Source organism: Macrobrachium nipponense, chromosome 21 (genome assembly GCF_015104395.2).
Source record: "Macrobrachium nipponense isolate FS-2020 chromosome 21, ASM1510439v2, whole genome shotgun sequence".
In the NCBI taxonomy this organism is placed as follows: domain Eukaryota; kingdom Metazoa; phylum Arthropoda; class Malacostraca; order Decapoda; family Palaemonidae; genus Macrobrachium; species Macrobrachium nipponense.
The window spans coordinates 27,266,367-27,290,883 of record NC_087212.1 but is presented as its reverse complement, the minus strand read 5'-3'; the positions used below and the strand labels follow the sequence as shown (position 1 = coordinate 27,290,883).

The 24,517-nt window shown below is 43.3% G+C and overlaps 1 protein-coding gene across 1 annotated transcript; it reads right to left on the bottom strand.

Annotated features, from left to right (window-relative positions):
- Positions 1–4,202: 4,202 nt before the first annotated feature.
- Positions 4,203–23,906, bottom strand: LOC135197857 (thioredoxin, mitochondrial-like). Its single transcript, XM_064225039.1, has 3 exons — positions 23,590–23,906; positions 13,252–13,375; positions 4,203–4,877 (listed from the first exon to the last, which is right to left on the bottom strand). Exons 1-3 carry the CDS (start codon positions 23,793–23,795, stop codon positions 4,761–4,763), a joined length of 447 nt encoding a protein of 148 aa, XP_064081109.1. The 5' UTR covers positions 23,796–23,906; the 3' UTR covers positions 4,203–4,760.
- Between the last annotated feature and the right edge of the window lie 611 nt (positions 23,907–24,517).

Genomic DNA, 24,517 nt, shown 5'->3' with positions numbered 1-24,517 from the left:
GTATACTCTTTGGAGATAATATTGTTTAGTCCAGTATCTAAACATTTCCTGCGCCTCCAGGCTGTGATTTTTTTAACTATTCAAGATAGCCCTATTTTCAAGTACTTACACCCATTTTCTCTCGTATCTTAAACTATCATCATACGCAGAATATACCTTAAACTATTATCAAAAACACTTAATATAATTTCAAAGTCACCTTACAACATTACCCATAAAAATTTATGGCTTACAAATAGTGGCGGATTTAGCGGGTGACCAAGCAGGCTATGGCCTAGGGGCCTGCACCTCAGCAAAAAAAAAAAATAAATAAATAAATAATAATAATAATAATAATCTACAGGTGCTCAATGAGAAACCTATCCCGGGCCCCCACCACTTTGAGGGCCCTCTTTCCTTGCCCATAAATGAGAGGGCCCCCTAAAGTCACCGGCCTAGGGCCCTGCACACCCTAAATCTGCCCCTGCTTACAACTAAGTGTGAAAGCAATTCAAGTGACCCATATTTTCAAGTACATACATTTTCTCTCCTATAGTATTGAAAGTCCCATTTTCTTTATACAGCAATTGGGGAAACACCAGAAAGTTAAATACTGTATACAGTAACTTAATATTTAATAGAGGTCTTGCATAGGCCTTCCCCAAACGTGAAAAATCCTGTCTGGCATGTACTTATGCAGAGACCACTCCGTGCCCAGGATTTGGTTCTGACGACTCAGCTTGTCAGCCTCCACATTCCTCTTGCCTGGGATGTACCTGCCGGACAGCTCCACTGAGTAGTCGATCGCCCACTGGTGCAACTTGGCTGTCAGTGAATGCAGTTGATGAGACACCAGACCTCCCCCCTGTTTGTTCACATGGGCAACCACCGTGGCGTTGTCCGACATCAGCACAACAAATGACCCTCTACCCTCTCCCGGAACTCCTGCAGACCTAGGAAAGCTACTTTCAACTCCAAAATGTTGACGTGAAGCAACTTGTCCTCTGCACTCCAAACACCTGAGGCAAGGAGAACTTCCATGTGAGCACCCCAACCATTGATGGAGGCATCCAAAAACAGGAGTAAGTCTGGAGGGAGTGAACGCAGAGAGACTCCCACCATGAGATTCTGGTCATCCAACCACCAACGAAGGTCTTTCTGACAGAGGAACTCTCTGCAGAGGGGAATCTCCCGCCGGAGACCAGAATGCCTTGTCTCCGCCGTAGAGAGGAAGGTGAAGGCGACCAGGAGGGACCAGCTTCTCCAGAGAAGACAAAATCCCTGGGACCTGCCACTGGTGAGCTGGCTGTTTGGGCTGTGACAGGAAAGAACGTGCAACCGACCTGAACTTCTCCAACCTCTGGTCCAACGGAAAAACCCTCGACGCTGCCGTACCTATATCATACCCAGATAGAGAGCTCTCTGGGTGGGAACCAGATTGGACTACTCCAGGTTTACTACTATGCCTAGCTCCTGATAAAACTGAAGAAGGCGATCACTGCCTTGAAGTAGTTTCCCCCTGGAGCTTGTCAAGACCAGCCAGTCATTGAGGTGTCTCAACAGGCGCATCCCTTGAGGATGAACCCATGTAAAGACTAGGGCAAAGACCTTGTGAACACCTGAGGGGCCATAGTCAGTCCGAAGCAAAGGACCTTGAACTGGAAGACTTGCTCTCCCAGGCTGAAGCAAAGGAAATTCTTGGATGAAGGGTGGACTGGTATCTGAAAGTAAGCATCCTTCAAATCTATTGACAGCAATTAGTCGTTGTCTCTTATTGCTGTCAAAATTGTCCGGGGCATCTCCGTCCTGAACCTTGTCTTCCTTACAAAGTGATTCAGCGTAGAAAAGTCTATCACTGGTCTCCAGTCGCCTGTAGCCTTCATAACCAGGAAAATCCAACTGTATGACTTGAATGAGAGTACCACCGGTTGCTACTTGCTAGCTCCTGCAGTACTAGTGCCAAGACGGTTCATGATAAGAGCATTGTGATGATGAAGTTGGCCTTGGCATTGTGGATAACAGGCTTTCGTAAGAACATCCCTCTTGAAGGCAACATCAGCCACAAGAAGGCAAGAAAACTACCAGCAGTTTTCGAGTGTTACAGAAGGCAGTGATGCACAGGAAGCAGACTTCTTAGGCTTGGAAGACCCCAGTGAAGAAGAGAAAGAAGCAAGACCATCTTCAGCTCCTGAAGGTTTTCAGGCCAGTAAGGTGGTTCCACCATTTCCAGAAGCAGTTCCACCTAAATTCTGTTTCTCTCTGTGGGGAAATGACATCAGTAGACACGGACGCAGGTGTGAAATATCCCAAGACCTTCAAGAAAATCATCAGGGACAAGGGCTACCATCCAGAAAAGGTGTTCAATATGGACAAGACTGGCTTGTTCTGGAAAAAAAAAATGCCTTCAATGAGATAACTCATGAAGGATAAAGCCAGAGCCCTGGATTTAAGACCCAGGATAGGGTTACCTTCATCACGTGTGGCAATGCTGCTGGCTTCATGCAGAAACTATGCCTCATTTACAAGGATGCAATCTTGGGGCCCTCAAGAATAATAACAAGAACTTGCTACCTATGTTTTTGGATGCACAACCCCACTGCCTGGATCACAAAAATCCTTACATCTAACTGGTTCATACAGAGCTTCATCCCTCAAGTTAGAATTACCTCAATGACTTGTGCATAGAGTTCAAAGTGTTGTTGATTATGGATCTTTATTACAAGGGAGTCCAGTTCGAGTTCCTCCCTGCCAACACCACCATCCTTCTCCAGCCTATGGACCAGGCATGATCCATGCCTTTAAGGCACTCTTCACTGGGAACTCCCTCGAGCACATTGTGAAGGCAATGGACAATGACAGTGAATTTATGCTCAGTAGTAATAGCGTAAATTCACAGTTACCCCACATCTGACCGTCATTAGCTGGTCATTGAAGTATGAAGGAGACCCTTAATGTTGCTGGAAGAATTTGCGGCTGGAGTGTGTTTACAATTATAAGGGCTTCTCTCCTGAAGAAATTCAACATTCAGCCATTGATAAGGCAGGCTGGTTGCAAGGATGCTTAGTGGAGAAGACTTCAATGACATCACCGAGGATGAAGCTGGCACTCTCATTGATGCCCAGCTCGACCCCATGATGAACCAGGATTTGGGAGAGCTGACGAAGTCTGCCAGTGAGGAAGAAGACGTGGCAGGTTCAGGGGGTGGGAATACGTAGGAAGATGAGGACCTGTCTTTGGAATGTCTGTCCTGAATTATTGGGGCAGCCAGGGAGCCACATGAGATGATTGGGCCATAGGTTCCTTATATGGAATGCTCCATAGTTTTCAAATGCCCTTAATGGGATTTTGGGGCCTTATAACAACCTCCTCGTCACCATGAAGCAGCAGCAACAGCAGCTGCCTGTCACTGTTTCTCAAGCCCCTAAAGAAGCATAATTGGTGGGCAAAGTGCCTGAAGAAGGGGAAGAGGCACTGCCAAAGATGCAACTCCTGCTTTGCTATGCAGTCATATCATCGCCATTCATTGGACTATACAGCTAATTAATCATCATCTTCAGTCAACATTCATCATTGGTGAGGACATGTATGACTTATGTAATCTTTAACTTCATTATTCTGTAATTTCTTCAATGCAAATACAAATATTCAGGTACAGTACCAACTTAACTTGAGGATGTACCATGTCACCCCTATCTACACTAAAAGAACACAGTAAGGCTTGGATACTGTATGAAAGAAAATGTGGGTGCCTGAATAGTTTTTGTCTTGGTAAGAGTACAGTAAGTTATAGGAGTGTTCACACATAGCTGAAACCATATATTTTTAAGGGTACAGTTATGTTGTAAGATGATTATGAAATATGAAAATGATTTAGGACAATAGTTAAGGTATACACAATTGGTGTTTGAACTATTAAAATAGGCATTTACAAGCATTTTTAGAGGGGGGGGGCTTTACTATTCGCAATTTTAGTTGAGAATATTTGCGCATTTGTCTGATTAAACTGATTACAACTTAATAATATTGTTATACTGTAATAATAATTATCCACTTTATTTAGTTGGCCACACTAACTTACCATCAGCACTAACCCCTCTTGGAGTTAGGATAATGGGAGTCAAGCTCATTCAACACTTAAGTACAGTTCACGGTCAAATTTACCTTTAGGAATCACTTCTTGAAAATAATATTGTAGCCAATTTAGGAAGAATCATAGTAAAAGATTTATTAGGACGTTTTCAATCCTTTATTTTACGCCAACAATAATTACATCACATCTGTACACCTATGGCAAGAAGATCAACGTATGAGAAAAGTGTTAAGTACAATCATTAGAATGGCAAAATGTGTACACCTAAATATAACATTATGCGATGTGTTTGTCAAGTTGGTCCACAAGGGATCGAAAACAGATATTATAGCTTAGTAAAAAGTCATATACACTTTATACAGAAAGCACTGCATAGCCAAAGAATGCATTGCATATGTTGTTTTAAAAGATCACAATTAGTATATATTACCTACACAAATAAGAGAAAAATATATGAAAGGAAAATAGTACAGTAACAGGTTCTATACCAAACCTGAGACAGAAGAGCACACTGGGATGAAATTCAAGCTTAGGATATAATAGTTGTCTCAAAGTTGAGCATAGAATCACTTACTCCTCCAATTTCCTACTATAGCATATTGTTTCTAAACATATACAGGATAATTAACATATATATATATATACTCCGCCTATATATCTTGAAATCTCTTAGGAAATATGCTTCATAATTCTATTCTCCAATAAGCCGGTTGACAAATGCCTCAATTCTGGATTCTTCTTGTAAACCTACAAATTTATCAACAACCTTCCCATCTTTAATGGCCAAAACAGATGGCACAGCTGATACCTGTAAAAAGTGTTTCATTAATAAAACACAATAAATATAAAATAAAATAACCATAATTTTGAAACAACAAAATACATGTAACCATAATTCTAAACTTAATTCTACATTACATAAGGACTTAAGGGTTTTAAATAGTTCCTATAAAAAAAATAAAGATAATTCAACATTCTCTAAGATAAAATGGCACTGCAAGTTTCCTTTAAAATATAAAATTAAATCATCCTTTTTATATGTTTGGAAAACAGAATTAAACTGGAACCACAGTCTCATTGTCTGACATTCAACATTGCCATAAATTGTGATGGAACCATTTCACAATAAACATTCAAGTCCCTATGATGACAGACTGTACAAAATGAAAATTTGACTTAAATAGTACCATATTTCCTGGACAATAGTCTGCAGCACTTTTTACAAAGTATTTAGTTATTAGCTGGCCAGACCAAACTACCACCAAGTCATGAACAGTTAACCAGAGGTCACAAAAATTTGCTCTTAAAATTTAGGGTAAAAATTGGAGCAAGATAAAGACAGCAAGATGGAAAGACTCCACACAAATAATTAAAAGAAAGACACGAAGCACAGGAGCGAAGAGCTAAAAGTATGCGTCAAGGATCCTACAACACTGCCTACAGCACAACATGCAAGACACACTTTATGCAGTAGCCCCATACAGGAATCTGGGGACAAAAATGCACAGTGCTATCAGACATGACATGTCTACTACTGGACTGAGGCTCAGTCCAAAGAGATAAAACCCATGAGCCAAAGGAACTAATACTTGAGGTTAGTTACAATTACTTCAAGGGTTTAGTAAGAGGCCAATAAGAAACTAACAGTATGACAGTACAACAGTGGCTATGTACTACATTGAATTTGTAACATCATACCAATTAGTATCCCAAGAGCAATAGTTGTCCCTGTGGCCAGGTAACAGATAAGAATTTGAAAATAGCAAGGTGGATTGAACAACTATAAGACCTATACTCTGTTTTTTTTCCATCTGTCCATTCGGCAGTGGTGTTTGCGCATGGTAACACTGCGTCTCGGGCTTTAAATAATATCCTATTTCGAATATTAAAGGTGTAATTCGCATACAGTAAATTATTTAAACACTTTTCTGTTGCAAGTGTACACCCAGATATCCTTCTATTTACCTAAAACTTACACATAGCGTAACTATCTAAAGCTCGGGACGCAGTGTTACCACATGCAAACACCACAGGTGGGTGGACAGATGAAAAAAAAAAAAAAAAAAGTATAGTGAGCCAATGGCAATTTCTCACATGGTCTTGTAAGTTGTTGGGCCATGACCAAGAATTTGTCTGATGTGAAGAATGAAGTAGACCACCACTACACCACCAAGCCCTTATTTGTGATGGATGCCTCAGTTACAAGTATCACAGCACATGATTGCTGATAACACAATTAACAATGCTGTATCTTGAGGATGAGAAAGGTTCTTATATCCATCCAGCAAAAACCCTCACAGAATTACATTCTGAATAAAAGGAGTAATATAGGAATGCTGAAGAACAAAATGTTTAAAATGACTTGATAATGTAGGTTACATTCAATGATGGATTGGAAAATAAAAAAAAAGCATGGCCAAAGCACATTATAAAATTTAGTACAGTGCCAGGTATTGTACATAAACTGAAAGAAATCATGTAATCCATGTTATTTGCACAGTACAGTTGCCCCCTGTATTTGCGGGGATGCGTACCAGATCTCCCCGCAAATACTAGTTTGAACCTACTAATAGTTGGAACCCCTATAAAAATGCTTAAAGGGAAAATATGTTATTGTTATAATACAATTAAGTTTGTTCATACTTACCTGGCAGATATATATATAGCTGTATTCTCCGAAGTCCGACAGAATTTCAAAATTCGCGGCACACGCAGTGGGCGGCCAGGTGGTAGTACCCATTCCCGCCGCTGGGAGGCGGATATCAGGAACTATTCCCATTTTCTATTCATATTTTATCAGTGCCACTGTCTCCTGAGGGGAGGTGGGTGGGCACTTTAATTATATATATCTGCCAGGTAAGTATGAACAAACTTAATTGTATTATAACAATAACATTTTGTTCATGAGACTTACCTGACAGATATATATATAGCTGAATCCCACCTTCGGATGGTGGGAAGAGACAGAATAGGATTTTTGGGAAACTAAATTAAGTAGATGATATACATCTTGGTTCCTCACCTGTTAGCATAGCCGACTTCGTGATTACTGTCACCAAAGTCTGCTTCTGCGTTACTAGAGTTGCCAGCAAGGTAGAGACCTGTAATGCTGGTGCGCTCTAGATGATCTGTCAACGGGGGCGTGACCACAATGTGACTAGACCATATGACCATACTTCTGAGGGCAATGAAGCTAAAAACCACCACCTGACCTAACCTATCAAAGTTAGTTCCATAACTTCTAGGCTAAAGAAAAGGAACGCGCCTCAAGCGACCAACCCTTCAAAGTTAAAAGCACACCTATCCCTTTTCTATAGGATAGGATTCGTGTTGCTTGCTGCCCCCAATAATATATCTACGGATATGTATGGTCCTAGCGACTTACAGATCTCAAATGTCGTCTTCACATCCCGTCGGGAGTGTGAAGCGAACACAGAGTTGCTTCGCTAAAGCGTGGCACTCAGGATGTTACTGAGTGTCATGCCCTGTTGAAATGCTTCCGAGGCCGCGCCCTCACCTCTTGAGCATTCATATTAAGAAAAATCTCAAATCTTTATGCAAACATAATGAATGAGACTTCTTAAAAGAACTCCTTGACTATAATGCCAGGGTGTTCTTGGACATGAACCAGTCTGGTCTTTTACGGAACACCGCAGATTGTCCGTTGACCTCGACTTTCCATAGTTTTATCAAGATAAAACTTGAAAGACCCGACAGGGCACAGGACTCTCTAATGCCCTTGCCCAACAATTTGTGCCATACCCTTGGTCTCCAAGCCTTCGGGTCAAGGGTTAGACAGGTTTTTCGTTCTTATCAAGAACGGAAGGCTTAGAGGACAGACCGCATTATGTCCTTTAAAGCTAAAACCTCTGAATGATGGCTAAAACCTCACTAACCCTCTTTGCCGTGGCTAGAGCGGTTAGAATGTTATCCTTTCTGGTCACATGTATTAAGTTCGCAGAAAGGATAGGTTCGAAATGCTTTTGGCATCAGAAACTCAGACTACGTCTAAGTTCCTGCGATCCAGAGAATTTCAAGATCTCCCCAGACCTCAAAGATCGTGAAGCTTTGTTGTTTGACAGAACCGAATCTCTGAGCCTAGAGGCCGTCAACAACATATTTGCATATTCTACAATAGTTAGGACTTCTATCTTATCTCATACTTCATACGGAAAGATAGAACCATAAAGAAATTCACAGAGGTCGAGGTGGAGGAACAGTCATTTCCCTTCACTATCTCCAGAAACGGCCCCTCCGATTGAACACTGAAAATAGGCAGCACTGCTTTGCCTTGGCCAAGAGACTGCCATTAATCTTGAAGATCTTATCGCTTCTCGATAGTCTGAACGCCTTCAGACTCAGAGAGGAGAGATATTAGATACTTCACTAAGTGACGATGTAGATTACACCGTTTCTCTCGGAAGGGTCTTTGGACAATCTCTGAATTACCTGACCTCTGTGAATCCAACCTCTTAGAGGCCAACATGTGGCGACTAAAGCTAATCCTCTAGGATCATGAATAAGGGAACAACTTAAGAGGAAGCTCCTTCGTCTTCAATATGACGAAAAACTTAACGAAAGGACGCCCTCGTCTCTCCTCACTTTCGACATCCTTCTAAGTGAGGATTACTCAGACGTCAGTAGTTGCCTTCGATCGAGAAGACCCGCACGGACGTGCACTAGTTTAACGAACCTCTTGAGGATCGTTACGTTCCGTGCCCAAGCCCATAACCAATTCTCTCTTCTTGAGCTATGAGAGAGCTGAGAAATTATCCGAGATGATTTGGGCCACTCGATCCAAACTCACTCCCCCTTCGAGGAACTGGAGAGCCGACCAATTTGGCTTCCAATTCTTTCAGACAATGTGCCAGAACATCTGTTCCTCTGTTCGGATGTCTGGCACCCTCTCGCTATCACCCGAGGTGATCCTCAAGCCGTTGAGAGAAAATTAGAATTATTACAAGATCTTTGATGTTATTCCAATTTCTTCGTGAGGAAAATTGTAGAGGTCTGAATTGCTGTTTATTCAGGGAAAACAAGCTTCTCCAGCGAGGAAAAATGGTCCCCAGCAAACTCATCCATTCCCTCACTCAGCCTGCTTTCCTTCCCTAAATAAGGCTGCGCTTTGCATAAGCAGGAGAGCATTATTATAGTGCTATGCCGCGGTAGATTCGTACAGAATTCTGTTACCGTGCGCGGTAAACCCGCACCGAACAAGTATAAGATATATCTTGTTGAAATTTTCTAAGTAAACGGAAGGCATGTTCATTCATGATTACTAGAAATTTCCTCAACCCGAGGCTAAAATCCATGATTGTAGGGCAGAGAGACGGTTCATTCAGCCATTCCCGCAAGGGAGAGAGACGTAACCAACCGCGCATGACACCTAGCTAGCCGGTACTGCGTAGATCATCATCACAGTAACAGCAGCCTTGTTCATCGTCTCGCACTATCTGCCTGAGTTGCCAGCTACTTCCTTTTTACGAAGGGATAGGTAATGAAATTATCGAGCAAAAGGAAACTCTCAAGCAGGCATATTTAAACGAAACAAAATTCGCTAAATACAGAAGCTGAGTTGGTGTTGCAGTTCAATTAGAATACTTCTCGTCTAACCTGAAGAGTTGTTCTTACTCCGAAACTCTTGGAAGGTTGAAGGGAGTGTCAAATAAATACATTAGAAACAACAGTTCTTTCGGCTTCTATCCGCAGAGTAAATATGATATGCGTATATGACTTGACCCATGCGTTAGCAAAATGACGCAAAGATAAACTACGTAAGTATTGTAGTAATGTTTGAACAAATCGAATTCTCTACTACATCTTTCCTCGACGAGGAAGAGAGAAAGAAAGGAAAACGACTGTCCACGTTCTAATGAATGAGACTTTTTAAAAGAACTCCTTGACTCTTTGCCAAGAAAAGGGAGTAATATTCGAATAGAGATCATCAAGAGAGAACCGAGGATCGAAAAGGACCGTTCAATGTTCTTATGATATTGGACATAAGACTTCCTGGATCTAGTCTACAAGTCTTTTTTCTTTACTCCCCGGATGAGCCTCTGAAAATGAATGAGAGCTCTTCCGAAATTTGTTAATGAGTTTATCCGCTTAAACGATAAAAACGTTAAAATCTATGTCAATGAGAAACTACCCCATTTATGAGAGGGGTCCCCCACTTAAATGACAAAACGTTTAGTATCTTGACAATGGGGAAAACGTCCTTACTTGACAAAACTATTAGCACTTTGCTAATAGGGGAAACCCCTTTAACATGACCGAAAGTCACCCAGGAATCCGAGTATATAATCTTCCCGATTCTCAGAGAAATCGAAGAAGAGGAAAGAGGGATCGAAGAAAAAATTCGGGTATGTCTCTCCGCTAACTCCGAATCCTTTTTTAAAAATTTCTGTAAAGGAATGTCCTGTGGAGAGTCCTGAAAAAACCTCCTCTTGACGAGCGTTTAGAAAGCGTCAAGCGTCCTAAGAAACGTCCTGAACAGCAAATAAGACGCCTTCTACAAGTCTTTTCTCTCGCAAAGCGTCCTGCCTAGCTTCCACCGAAGCATCCTGGCGACTGTCCACAAAAGCGTCCTGCCGAGCGTCCTCAAAAGCGTCCTGCCGAGCGTCCTCAAAAGCGTCCTGGAAAGCGTCCTCAAAAGCGTCCTGCTGAGCGTCCTCAAAAAACGTCCTGCTTAGCTACGAGCGTGTCTGAGCAGAGAACACCAAGTCTTCTGAACAACGCTTCAGAGAGGAACTCGTTGAGCGCCCTGATGCATGCAAGGCCCGCCAAGAGGCGTCCTGGCGAGCGACCTTGCCAACATCTCAATGTTATGACGAACCGCGTTTTGCGTATGACGTTGAATATTTTCAAGGGACGTCCTCATGCGAGTCTCCATGGAGAGCCGCATGCTGCTCCTGAAGTGTGTGAACACTAAAGGACGACGTATGGCTTTCGTCTTCAAGACGGCCTTAAAGACCTTCATACCTTCTTACAAAGACAGTGGCCGCCTGTGCGACAACTTGCGTCTTAGTAATGCAAAAGAACATCTCCAGAAACGCACTCAGCAAAGGAACGCCGAGCGTCCGAAAGACACCCTCGCAAGGTGCTTGCCGAGCGTCCTGGAGAATGTCTCTACTTATAGGACGTCGAGCACCTCCAAAAGCTTCCTCACGTCTAAATTGCCCTTCTTATGCCGAACCAGAGACATAAGTTGTTTGACTATGCAAAGCAGCTTGCCGGACGTCAAACTTATCAGCTTGCTTTTTCGAAGTAAAGCGAACGTTACATAACGTATACGGAGCGCCATGAGGAGAGGAGACGAATACTGAGTTGCTCCTCCAAAAGGTGGAATCTAGAATGTCCTTGATTACCAAATTCTTTTGGAATGCTAGCGAGGTTGAAACAGCTCTAACTTCATGAGCGTTCACTCGCAGGAGGCTCAAATCACTCTTCTGGCAAGATGAATGAGCCTCCTTAATAATGTATAAACGAGCGTTCACTCGCAGGAGGCTCAAATCACTCTTCTGGCAAGATGAATGAGCCTCCTTAATATGTCCCTTAGGAAAAGAGCCAGTGCATTCTTCTAAAAGGGTAAATGTGGTCTCTTTACTCTTTCATCCTCTCGTGACGAGAGAGAGGACGTGAAGCGTCCTCTTCTCTAAAGCTTCTTTAGGGGGCGCAAGTCCTTCCGAGAACTCCAACCCCTGTGTGGGGAGGACGCCTCGGAGGACGAGAAGCAATCCTTCAAGATTCGTGCACGTGCTCGATCTTCGGCAGCCTGGGAAGCGACAACAGGACCTGCCGAAAGGAAGCCAGATCAGCATGAAAAACCCGTAACCCTCCTTCGGCTTTTGACATGCCCTCTCCCTGGTTTCCTGGGAGTCCGACAGAGGTCTAGGCCTAGAGGCGTTATGGGGCCGATCTGACGTTCCCTCCTAACGAGAGAGAGGACGTGAAGCGTCCTCTTCTCTAAAGCTTCTTAGAGGGCGCGAGTCCTTCCGAGAGCTCCAACCCTTGCGCGGGGAGGACGCCTCGGAGGACGAGAAGCAATCCTTCAAGATTCGTGCACGTGCACGATCTTTAGCAGCCTGGGAAGCGTCAACAGGTTCTGCCGAAGGGACGCCAGATCGGTGGGGAGCCCCCGTAACCCTCTTGCGGCTTTCGACATGCCCTCTCCCTGAGTCCTGGGAGTCCAACAGAGGTCCAGGCCTAGAGGCATTATGGGGCCGATCTGACGCCCCCTCCACAACACAAGGGGCACTACACTTCACAACACTGATTGGAGAGCGAGCACTTTAGTCTAAGATTACTTGATGTAATCCTCTAGCAGACACTTCTTCTAGGCCCGTAAGCCATACACCACAGGGTTAGGCAAAATAAAATCTACAGGAGGTTAGAAGGTTCATTATTTCTAACTTCTGTTTACTGTGGAGGAAAACTCCTGATTCTAACACGCTCTAAAATGCGTACATGAATCCTACTTCTTCCGTAAGTCACACATTACACTAATTACATTGAACTTATGCAAAGAAAACATGTAAACGTCATATATACTAAGCGAGTGTCTACCGAAAGTTCCGGTAGCCTCACCCTACCCCATGCAGACAACAAAGTCTGAAACTAGGCTAACTAGCTTCAGACATCAAATGCAATGAAAAAATTTACGATAGCGTATGCCTAGCCACAAATCCAAGTCAATAATTGAAAGAATAATTAGGATACTTAAGCGGCTAATGAAGTTTCAAAATCCTAGGCGGAGGTCTGTAAACAGTTGTTTACCGACCGGCGACAGAAAAAATATGAATAGAAAATGGGAATAGTTCCTGATATCCGCCTCCCAGCGGCGGGAATGGGTACTACCACCTGGCCGCCCACTGCGTGTGCCGCGAATTTTGAAATTCTGTCGGACTTCGGAGAATACAGCTATATATATATCTGTCAGGTAAGTCTCATGAACAAAACTGCAAATAATGGGGGAATACGTTCCAGAGAGAAATCCACGAATGTGTGAGTCCGCTGTAGACATTAACTGAAAAGTTTCATCTGGCACTTTTATACACTTGGGATCAAGTTCTTTATACATGATTATCTGAACAATAGCCACTGTGCATATGTATTGCACAATGATTTCAACTGATTCCAGTCCACTATTTTACTCTAATACATCAAGTACAGCCTATACTTACATCATATTCTAGTGCCAGATCTGATACTTCATCAATATCCACTTTAGCAAGATGAACTTTATCTCCTTTTCCTCCTATAATGCTCTCTAATCTTGGAGCAAGAAGCTTACATGGACCACACCATCTGAAAAGATAGTAAAAATTATGGATTTGACTTTTTTAAAGCATTTGCATGTGAATAGTTGGCTACAAGAACACAAAATGTTAAAATGTACAAGTTGTTATCATAAATCACAAAACCATTAATCTTCATGATAACATCCTATCCTTCTACATTTGAATTTTGGAAATTAAACATACTGAAAACTTTTGCATCATATCAACCATTTGATGCCTATCAAATAAATCAAGAAGAAAGCTATTGTTCATTGGTCAAGCATGGGGTGACCATACGTCCCCCTTTGAGGGGGGCAGTCCCTCTTTTTGACTCTTTATCCCCCCAACAATTGCGGTCTTGGGGGGACGCCCTAATGTCTCCCTTTCAGCCTTTCTTTTTTTATGTAATTATTACAATTTTCCTTAAAAATGAGACACATTTTTATTTAAAATGTCAGCAATAAATAACGTCTGAATAAAAACAATGTCATTGATAAACCTAATTAATCATTACCTGTTATTGAATATACTTAGTGAAGATCAAATCAAGCAAAAAATACGCCAAAGAATGATGTAAGATTTTTTCTTTTTAAATAATGTCTGTAATTTTCCTTAAAATTTAAAGAATAATTTTCTGTTTAAAATGTCAGCAATAATGTCTGAATAAAAATGATATTGTTAAGATACAATAAAGTTTTGTACAAGTAACTTACCCAGCAGATATATACTTAGCTGATTGGCACCCTTGGTGGCGGGCAAGAGACAGCTAAAAACAAAATAATACTTAAACTAAATACATTAAAAAACAGGGAAAAAACAACCTATGTTCTTGGATAACATAATCCATAGTTCCTACCTTATTGGGCTGAAGACTTCATGACTACTGTCGATGAGTCTGCTTGCCTCAAGAGTTTCAACGAGGAATGAACCTATGGTTGAATAACTCTTTGGATCGTGTCAATGGGGGCTAGCCCGCTTACGCGACAGAGCCTATACTGGATCGTACCAATGGGGGCTGACCCACTTACATGGTAGAGCCTTGACCTTTCGTCATATCAATGGAGACTCACCCTCTTACATGACAGAGTTAAGGTTATTAAAAAATCACAAAGAGCACTGAAGCCAATCCCGATCACCTGACCATGTTAGAATTGTTATAATCTATGAATTGTAAGAGGGTTCCCTATTCCCTCTGACAATTAACCAATAAAAACAACCACCAATAAAAAGTAATTTAAGCACTAAACTAAATTAGGAAGGATTAGCCTCAGCCCCTTCTCCCAGCACTGAATTCGCCGAAACATACGCTCCCAGAGCAAAGCACTTTTCGTACGAAATTTTAACGTCTCTTAGGTAATTCGAGGCGAACACCGAATTACATCTCCAAAATGTCGACTCTATAAGAGCCTGAAGAGACCATGTTTTGTGAAATGCCATAGACGTAGCTATGGCTCTCACTTCATGAGCTCTCACTCTGAGAACCTTGAGATGCTCTTCCTCGCACTTAAGGTGAGCTTCCCTTATTACATCTTTTATGAAGTATGTAAGGGCGTTCTTAGAAATCGATCTTTTCGGATCTCTTACAGAGCACCAAAGACTTTCTTCTGTACCTTTCAGCAACTACTTCTTCTCCAGGTAGAACTTGAGTGCCCTGACTGGACACAAAGTCCTTTCTAGTTCTCTCCCTGTTAATGAAGATAGTCCTTTTATCTCAAAGCTTCTTGGCCAAGGCTTTGAGGGATTTTCATTTTTTGCTAGAAAAAATGGTTTAAAAGAGCAAATCGCTGAATCCTTCTTAAACCCCACTTTACCTTCCAAAGCTTGCAACTCGCTAATTCTCTTGGCTGTTGCTAACGCAAAAAGGAATAATGACTTTCTCGTAATCTCTAAACGAAGCTGCGTGAGACGGTACAAATTTTTCCGACATTAGGAACTTGAGGACCACATCCAAGTTCCAGCTAGGCTTCTTGATTACATGTTCTTTCGTGGTCTCAAAAGACCTTATAAGGTCATGAAGATCTTAATAATCGTCAGATCTATTCCTTTATGTCGAAAAACTGAGGCCAGCATACTTCTGTAACCCTTCACTGTTGAAACTGCCAGGTTACAGTCTTTTCTCAAATATAGGAGAAACTCTGCGATTTCAGTTACAGAGGTACTGGAAGAGGATATTTTCTTTCCCTTACACCATCTTCTAAACAACTCCCACTTCGACTGATATACTTTAGAAGTGGAGACTCTTCTGGCTCTTGCAATAGCCTTCGCCACTTCTCATGAAAAGCCCCTTGCTCTGACAAGTCCTTCGACAGTCTGAAGGCGGTCAGACTTAGAGCGGGGAGGTTTTTGTGAAACCTGTCGAAGTGGGGTTGTTTGAGAAGATCGTTCCTTAGTGGAAGCGATCTTGGAAAATCCACTAACCACTCCAGCACCTCTGTGAACCAATCGAGAGCCGGCCAGAAGGGAGCGATGAGGGTCATTCTTGTTCCTTCCGAGCAAGCGAACTTCCTCAATACTTCCCCTACTATCTTGAAAGGAGGGAAGGCGTATGCGTCCAAGCCCGTCCAATCTAGCAGAAAGCTGTCTACTGCTACTGCTTGAGGATCCGAGATCGGGGAGCAATAGGTCTCTAATCTGTGATTCTTGTTGGTCGCGAACAGGTCTATATTGGGCCTTCCCCACAGATGCCAAAGTTGTTGGCAAATCTGAGGATTGAGAGTCCATTCCGTGGGTAGGACTTGTTCTTTTCTGCTTAACAGATCTGCCCGGACATTTTTCTCTCCCTGCACAAACCTTGTGAGGAGAGAGATCTTCCTTTCCTGAGCCCAAATCAGCAGATCCTTTGCTAATTCGTACAGGGAAAAGAAATGCGTCCCCCCTTGTTTCTTTATATAAGCGAAGGCTGTTGTGTTGTCCGAGTGAATCTGAATCCCCAGACCTGAGACCTGTTCCTCGAAATGAACCAAAGCTAGATGAATGGCTGTTAGCTCTTTCTTGTTTATGTGCCAGGACACTTGTTCTCCTTCCCAAGTGCCTGACACTTCTTCCGAACCTAGGGTCGCTCCCCACCCTGAATCTGAGGCGTCTGCAAACAACGCTAGGCGAGGGTTCTGTAAGCGAAGGGAGATTCCCTTGCTTAGTTTCTGTGGATCTAACCACCAACGGATATTCTCCTTGATCCCTTTCGAGATTGGAAATGTATCTCCTAGATTGTTGGACTTCCATCCCACTTCTCCTTCAGATAAAATTGAAGAGGTCGTAGGTGTAGTCTTCCTAAGGAAACGAACTGTTCCATCGAGGAGAGGGTCCCCAGTAAGCTCATCCATTCCCTCGCGGAACAATGTTCTTTCCTTAAGAAGACTGCCACCTTTTCTAAGCAGCGTTCTCTCCTTTCCTGCGAAGGATACGCTAGAAAATCCCGAGAATCCATCTGAATCCCCAGATAGACAATACTCGGCTGGGGAGTCAGGCATGGATTTCTCGCGATTTTATAAAAGTCCTAGGGACTTTGTCAAATTTAGAGTAACTATAGGTCCTCCAGACATTTTTTCTCCGATTGGGCTCTTATTAGCCAATCGTCCAGATATAACGAGATCCTGATCCCTTCCAGATGTAGCCAATAAGCTACATTCTTCATGATGTCCGTAAAGACTTGAGGGGCAGTCGAAAGTCCGAAGCACATCGCTCGGAACTGGAACACTTTCCCTTGGAACATGAACCTCAGATACTTCCTTGCTGCCGATGAATTGGCACATGGAAATACGCATCCTGAAGGTCCAGGGACACCATCCAGTCCCCTGGACGAAGAGCAGATAGAACAGAGGAAGACGTCTCCATTGAAAATTTCTTCTTCAATACAAAGAAATTCAGGGCACTGACGTTCTATAAACCGGTCTCCATCCCCCCGATGCTTTCGGTACCAGGAATAGCGATTGTAGAATCCTGGAGACTGGAGATCTTGAACCAGTTCTACCGCTTCCTTGGAAATCATCTGTTCCACTGCTTGCAAAATAGCAAGCTTTCGGACCGGATCCGAGTATCTTGCAGTCAACTCCCTTGGAGTTGTCGTCAACAGGGAGGATTTTCCCTGATGGGGATCAAGTATCCTTTTTTCAGGATAGAGAGGGACCAAGAGTCCGCTCCCTTCTGCGCCCAGACTTTGGCAAAATGGAGTAGTCTGGCGCCTACTTTCGTCTGGAGGACTTCCTGCTCATCTAGACTTCTCGAAGGACCTTCTAGATGGTCTACTCCTTCTATCTGGTCTGCGACCTCTAAGAGGGGCTCTAGAAGAGGAGGCACCTCGAAAGGGCTGTACAAAAGAGGGTCTCTCTTTTTTCTCTATAGGCACTGCCGGCCTAAACTTCTTGGCTGAGTGCGTGAGGAGATCCTGAGTTGCCTTCTCCGTATAGATTTAGAAACCTCTCTAACAGTCTCCTGTGGAAATAGGTGCGGGGATAACGGTGCCAAAAAGAAGAGATGTCCTTTGCAAAGGTGATACTGCTCTTGCTAAGAAAGAGCTAAAGACCGATCTCTTCTTTAATACTCCCGTTCCAAAAAGAGAGGCAACTTCAACGGAAACCGTCCATGACCGCTCTGTCCAGGCAAGCCATGGACGCCTCGTAAAGTTCCTCCATGAGGAAACAAAGTCAGTGTCCTGAGCTCTCTTAGCTAACGCTCCCAAAGCCCAGTCCATAAAATTGAAGACTTCTAGGGTTTTTAAAGAGGCCCTTTAGAAGGTGGTCTAGCTCACACATGCCCCAAGTTGCCTTAGCAGACAGCAAAGACTTCCTCCTAGAAGAGTCCACTAAGGAAGCAAAATCCGCATCTGCGGAAGAAGGAAGGCCTAACCCCATAGGTTCTTTGGTCTCGTACCACCTTCCTGGTTTGCCTGTTAACTTGGAAGGAGGGCAGGAAAAAAAAACTGTCTTGCCCGCTTCCCTTCTGGAAGTCAACCACTCTGAAAAAGTCTTTAATGCCTTTTTCATACAAAGAGCGGGGACACATCTTGACGAAGGAAGACGACTTGAGAGCTTTTGTGCTAGACATCAACGATCCTGGTGAAGGAGGGTCCGCAGGATGAAGGGAGTCTCCGAACTCCTTTAGCAGCAAAAGAGAAAGTCTCTTGTAGTCAGAAACTGCTACATCTACTGGCTCGTCGTCTTCCGATACCTGGTCAACTGATCCACAGAAGGAGACCGTTTGGAGTGATCTGGCTCTTCCCGGGAGAAGAACTCCTTTCCCGAGAAGGGGAGCGCTGAACATTAGCATTCTAATACGAAGTGTGAGGCTCCTGCCTGTCGGAAACACTCTTGCGCCTACTAGACTCTTGTTGTCTAGGTTCGCCAGGTTCGTGGCGCTTGCTAGGCTCCTGGCGCCCTGATTCAGGGCGCTTGAAAAGATCCCCGCGTTCTGATTCCTGACGCTTAAATTAACAGGCTCTTGGCGCCCTAACACTTGACGCCTAACGTACTCCTGGCGTCCTGCCTCCTGGCGTCCTAACTCCTGGCGCCCCCTGACTCCTGGCGCCCTGTACTCATGGCGTCCTGACTCATCGGCGTCCTGGCTCATGGCGTCCTGATTCCTGCCTTCTAGCAGAATCCTGGACGTCCTGGAATCCCTGTGGTCTGAGAGGCTCTTGACGCCCTTTCTTGCGTCTTGCTGCCTCTTTGCGCCTGTCTGGCTCCTGGTCCTGCAGACCCAAAGGATCCTGATACTTAAATCGGTTTTCCGGTTCCTTAAACCTAAACCGATCGAGACTTCTGCTCGATTCGCGGCGTCTCAGAGGGCGCTTCGGGGAAGACAGCCTATAGGGCGAAAGAACTCTTCTCTCAGGAGAACAACTCCTATCAGACGAGTCTCTCGACGAAGGCGATAAACGCCCTGGAGATTGTGAGGGTTCTCTCCTATACGAAGAGGTGGGGCGCTTAGCGGAACTCTTAACAGGGAGCGAAACATCCTTCCTTCCTTGTTGAGTCCTTAGCAAAGAGCCTACGAGAGAAGCTAACTGCTCTTGCAGATTAAACAAAAAACTTCTTTGTAGGATCCTGAAGAGAAGGCTCCTCTTGTTTAGTCTTCTTAGGTCCCGAAGGCCAATCCTCGGGGAAACGCTCTGGGCTGGAATCAGCCGCGTCTCCTTTAGGGCGCCCTTCCCCAGGCTCTCTTCAAATGGGCCGCGAAGAGAGGCCGAACTCCATCCTCGTTTAGGAGAGGAAGAGTCTGAGGCCGAAAAAACACTCCCTTAGGACGCCTTTTCTGCGGCAATCCGAGGCAGCCTGGGACTTTACAACAGGATCTGCCGAAGGGACGCCTGACCGTTGGGGATGTTCTGCATCCTCCCTGCGGCTTTCGACATTCCTCCTCCCCTGGTCCTGGGAGTTTGGAAGCGGTCTAGGCCTAGGAGCAATGAGGAACCGGTCAGACGCCCCCTCCACTGCACTGGGGACACTGCACAAGTCACTATCACCACTCTTACCTTGGTTTAGAGCTCGTAGCTGAGCTTGAAGTTTCTTAATTGAAGCTTTTACATTTTCCCTCTCTGACGAAGAATCTGGATTCAGAACAGGGAGAAGCAGCTGAGGCTAAGGGAAAATCGTTAGTAGGAGAGTTAACTTCTTGTTCTAAAGAGCAAGATCTACTAGATGACCTAGCTGAAGCCTTTCTCACTCTATCTCTCTCAAGCTTCCTAACATATGATGATAAGTCTTTCCATTCAAGCTCCGTAAGGTTCTCGCATTCAACACAGGTGTTAATAAAAGAACATTCATTCTCACTGCATTTAGCGCAAATACTATGAGGATCTAATGCCGATTTAGGCAGCCTAACCTTACAACCTTCCCTACTGCAAACTCTAAACATAGGTGAAGCCTTAGCGTCAGACATCGTGAAAGAGTAGTCAAAACCAAAGTCGAAAAACAGTCCACAATAAGCGTATGCCAAGCCAGAGAAAAAACAGAATACGTCACCAAAAAACCAATCCAAATTCTCGGCAAACGAGTTGAAATCCAAGATGGAGGAACGAACAATAGGTGTTGTTCGTTCAACCGACAGAGAAATTATGGCTTAGAAAACGGGAATAGTTCCAGACCCCGCCACCCAGCGTGTGCCGCGAGTTTTGAAATTCTGTCGGGACGACCGAGTCTATAGCTAAGTATATATCTGCCGGGTAAGTTACTTGTACAAAAACACTAATTGATAGACCTTAAAATGTCAGCGATAATGTCTGAATAAAAACACTGATTGATAGATCTCCTCATTTATCATCACATGTAATTGAATATACTTATGTATTAAACTTCTGAATTTAGAACGACTCAACATAACTGCAAGTGCGCATGGGCTTACTATATACTTTTGTCCCCCTTTCACAAGTCAAATAAATGGTCACCCTAGTCATGCATGAAGTTCTCCCTAAATTTGTTGAATAGGAATTTTTTTTTCCAGATATTTTTCACCTATGATTTATGGAAGTGTTTGCTTACTCTTATCTGAGCAATATTAGATCTATTTTTGCCTTTGTTTTTCTTTGTTTCATATAGGTAATCTATTTAAGTGAAGCTTGCATAGCAAGTTAATATAAACACACTTGTGATTATGTACTGCCAAATTAATTGAACAGGATAAAAGCAACTCGATTGTAAAAACTTTTCTTATATATAAGATGTAAAATTAAAAGCTATTCTTATGATCCAATGAATGTGTTACTAGAATTAGTTTGCCTGCTGCTTCTGGCTATAGCTACCAAAGTGGATAGTGGGGGGGGGGGGGGGGGGGGGAGGGGGGGGGGGGGGGGGGGGGGGGGGGGGGGGGGGGTACCCACGTTATTAATAATTATGCTTGTTTGTTTTCTTACCTGTTGAGAAAGCTACTACAGGAAGTCACTGCCTCCAGTCAGCGCTTTTCTCAACTAGTAGAGAGCATGGCAGTAGAGCCAAGAGTCACTCCTACATTAGTGAGGGACTTTGCAACATAGGAAGTACACCTTGTGCTAACAAAGCCCTGTGTGTAGACCAGAATAAAAACAACCACCAACTACACAACAAATCAAACAACCACCATTATCCATCCCATTAAAAACAATACCTAACTGGTGGGTATTCCATGTACAATGTATCCCCAGACTTCCCAAAAACACAAACCTTGATTCAAGGCAAGTGGAAAGCAAAGGAACGGTAAGTTTCCTATGCTTCCGACCCAACACCATGCCATAAAGGACCTAAACTATTACAATTTTCAAACACTGCCTCTATGTCCTTGAGGTAGTGTGAGGCGAAGATTGATTGACATCTCTAAAACGTTAATTATAAAATTGACGAAAGTGATGCATTATGTCTGAAGGCTAGAGAAGTGACCACTGCCCTCACTTCATGGGCTTTCACTTTTAGTATGGTGAAAGCATCTTCATCTATCTGAGTGTGAGCTTCTGAAATAAGTCCTTTCTAGAAAAATGAAATTGCATTCTTGGATAGAGGGCAAACGGTTTCTCACTGAGCAACAAAGGTGTTCCAAAGGTCCTCTAATCTTCTCTGTCCTTCAGAGATAATACCTCAAGAATTCAGGGACGGAGCATACAGCATCTCCTTGTGGGAAACCTATTTTCTTGCTCATAGCATGCAACTCACTCACAAGTTTGGCTGTTGCTAGTATTTTCTTTGTGAGACTTATAAGGGAGGTGTTTTGGAGGGAGAGGCTCGAACTGAGAACCTGAGAATGATGTACAAATTCCAGGAGACACTACAGGAAATCTTTTGCTTCGTTGTGTCAAAAGATTTTGAGGTTGTTAATGTTTTTTGTTAGACAGGTCCATCCCTCTGTGTTTGAACACTGACAATAACATCGTCTTATATCCTTTAATGGTAGAAGTTGCTAAGTTCAGGTTAGGCTGAGGGAAGGGGGAGGGGGGGGGGGGGGTTCCAGGGGCAGGTGAGAATGCGGGATCTTGCATTTAGCTAGATAAGGTTATGTACTTTGTATTTAGTTTGGTTTTATATGGTACAGCCCACTACAGGGATGATTCCTTCTCTGGCAGGCCCTTGTACGTTTCCTAAATAGGCTAGGTTGTTTCTTATATTTTAAGTTTGTCTTTTAGTATTTTTTCATCAGTATCGTAGCTTCTGCAGAATAAGAGAGTTGGCTTAAGTAGTAGGGTCGGGGCCTTCCCCACATCCCACTCAGTCAGGTAAAGTAACAGGCATTGTGACATCTTTATCCTTCACCTAGTAATTCTACAGAATAGTTCTGCACGGAGTGCAAGGAACGTAACCACGGATACGACATCCACTAGGGATTGGGGCGTCCAATGTTTTTCGCAGTGTTTAGTACTGGCCCCCAGGGTTTAAGAACAGTTGTCCGAATAAATATTACTTAAAATTCTTGTTCAGGAGGTAAAACTGCATAAAAAAACTGCAACTGCCATAGGTAGTCTAGGCCACCATGGAATAGTGCTCTAGATCTACCCCTACCTAGTGCTTATCGTGTGATTTGGGTAGGTATGCTTTTAGATTATTTGTTTTGGTGCAATTCATTTGATTTTTTCTAATGGGGTGCCTTCATAACTGTCAAATAGCTATATGGGTTTACACAAACAGTATACCTACTGGTTAGAAATACCTACAATGGCCTAAAAATATGGGACTGGCTAGGCAGTAGGTAGGTAGCTAGCCTAGCTATCCAAAACACTAAGGACTACCTAGCCTACCTAGCCTAGGCCTCCTCAAGATTAACCCTTTACCTAATCTAAAATTGCATTCTTTGCCACACCCCAACACAGTTTACCTGGCGAAGCTGGCCAAGCATACTATCAAACAGGCCCACAACCATCAAGGAAACCACAGACTACTATAACTGGTTCACTTAAGGTAGATTCTTGGTTGAGCCCTATGCCTACGAGACGTTAGTTTGGCGGCCGCTGATTGGCTGGGAGGCTCCCTACCTCCGGTACCAGCCAATCAGCAGCCACCAAACAAACGTCTCGTAAGAATAAGGCTCATCCGAGAATCTACCTTAAGTGAATCAGTTATAGTAGCCTAGCTACCTAGCCTAGTAGGTACTACCTATAGTTAGAGTACTTCCTGGGCTTGCGTGCTGGCGCCATTTAGCCTCCTGGCCTTGACGAGAACTTCCTTAACAAAATAGATTACCAAACTACGGAAGTTTAGTATAACTCTGTTCTAGAATTATGACGTCTTACCTAGACCTAATATAGTCACACTATAGCTAGTACTAATTAAAGTCAGCAGCATAACTTACTGTGCATGAAAATCCACTACCACTGGCGTTGACGATTTCAGGACTCTGTCTGTGAAATCCTCCTCGTCTTGGATATTAAAAGCTCCTTTCGCCATAGGCGTCGTCCCAATGCCCCTCACGTGTGTTTCACAAGAAACGCCATACCTTGGGCATGAATTTCTATTAGCGTTCAGCAATAATTGTACCAGGCTTCGCCGCAACATCATCAGCTGATAGTCTGCCTGCGTTCAATACCGCACTTCTGTACACTTGCGGAAGTGTCTTGGAACGTAGAGACAAACACTCATAGATGTAATGTTTAAAATAGAGAGCGTCTACTGTTTCGTGTTCAATGCCATACGTGCAATTGGGATCTGCGTTTTCTCACACACACACACACACACACACACACACACACACACACACACATATATATATATATATATATATATATATATATATATATCTCATAGCAGAATACAGTGTATGAAACACCATACTAAACCCATTTGACTGAGATTCTCTGAAATTCTATGCTGGCATTGTACATTTATTCGTGGATAGTGAATTATATGTAAGTAGTAATAATATGGAAGGTTTACAATTTTTAGCTCTAAATTGTCAGATAGAACATAATAAAAATACATTTAATTTTTAGTAAGGGAAGTCCTGGTATTTTTTCTCGCAACTAAAACCTTATTAGTTAGAAAAAAAATGTGGCGGTGAACGAATGATTTTTATTCAATATCTATGCGGAGAGGATTAATTAATTTATTGGGTGCGTTATTTGTAAAAATAAGTGGACGGCGGTAGATGACGTAACACGTCCCCCCATTGCTTGCGAAAATTTATTCCTCGTTATATACATCACTATCGTATGTAATTAGAGACCAGAGTTTCGAAGGCAGGCTAGTTAACTAAAAAAACAAACACACAGAGGAATAGAAAG

Excerpts from the sequence above, each read along its gene's own strand:
- LOC135197857 (XM_064225039.1), bottom strand. The coding sequence starts at position 23,795 with ATGATGTTGCGGCGAAGCCTGGTACAATTATTGCTGAACGCTAATAGA. Across the intron at positions 13,376-23,589 it reads GTAGTGGATTTTCATGCACA|ATGGTGTGGTCCATGTAAGC; the intron begins GTAAGTTATGCT and ends CTATCTTTTCAG. Across the intron at positions 4,878-13,251 it reads ATCTGGCACTAGAATATGAT|GTATCAGCTGTGCCATCTGT; the intron begins GTAAGTATAGGC and ends CACTTTTTACAG.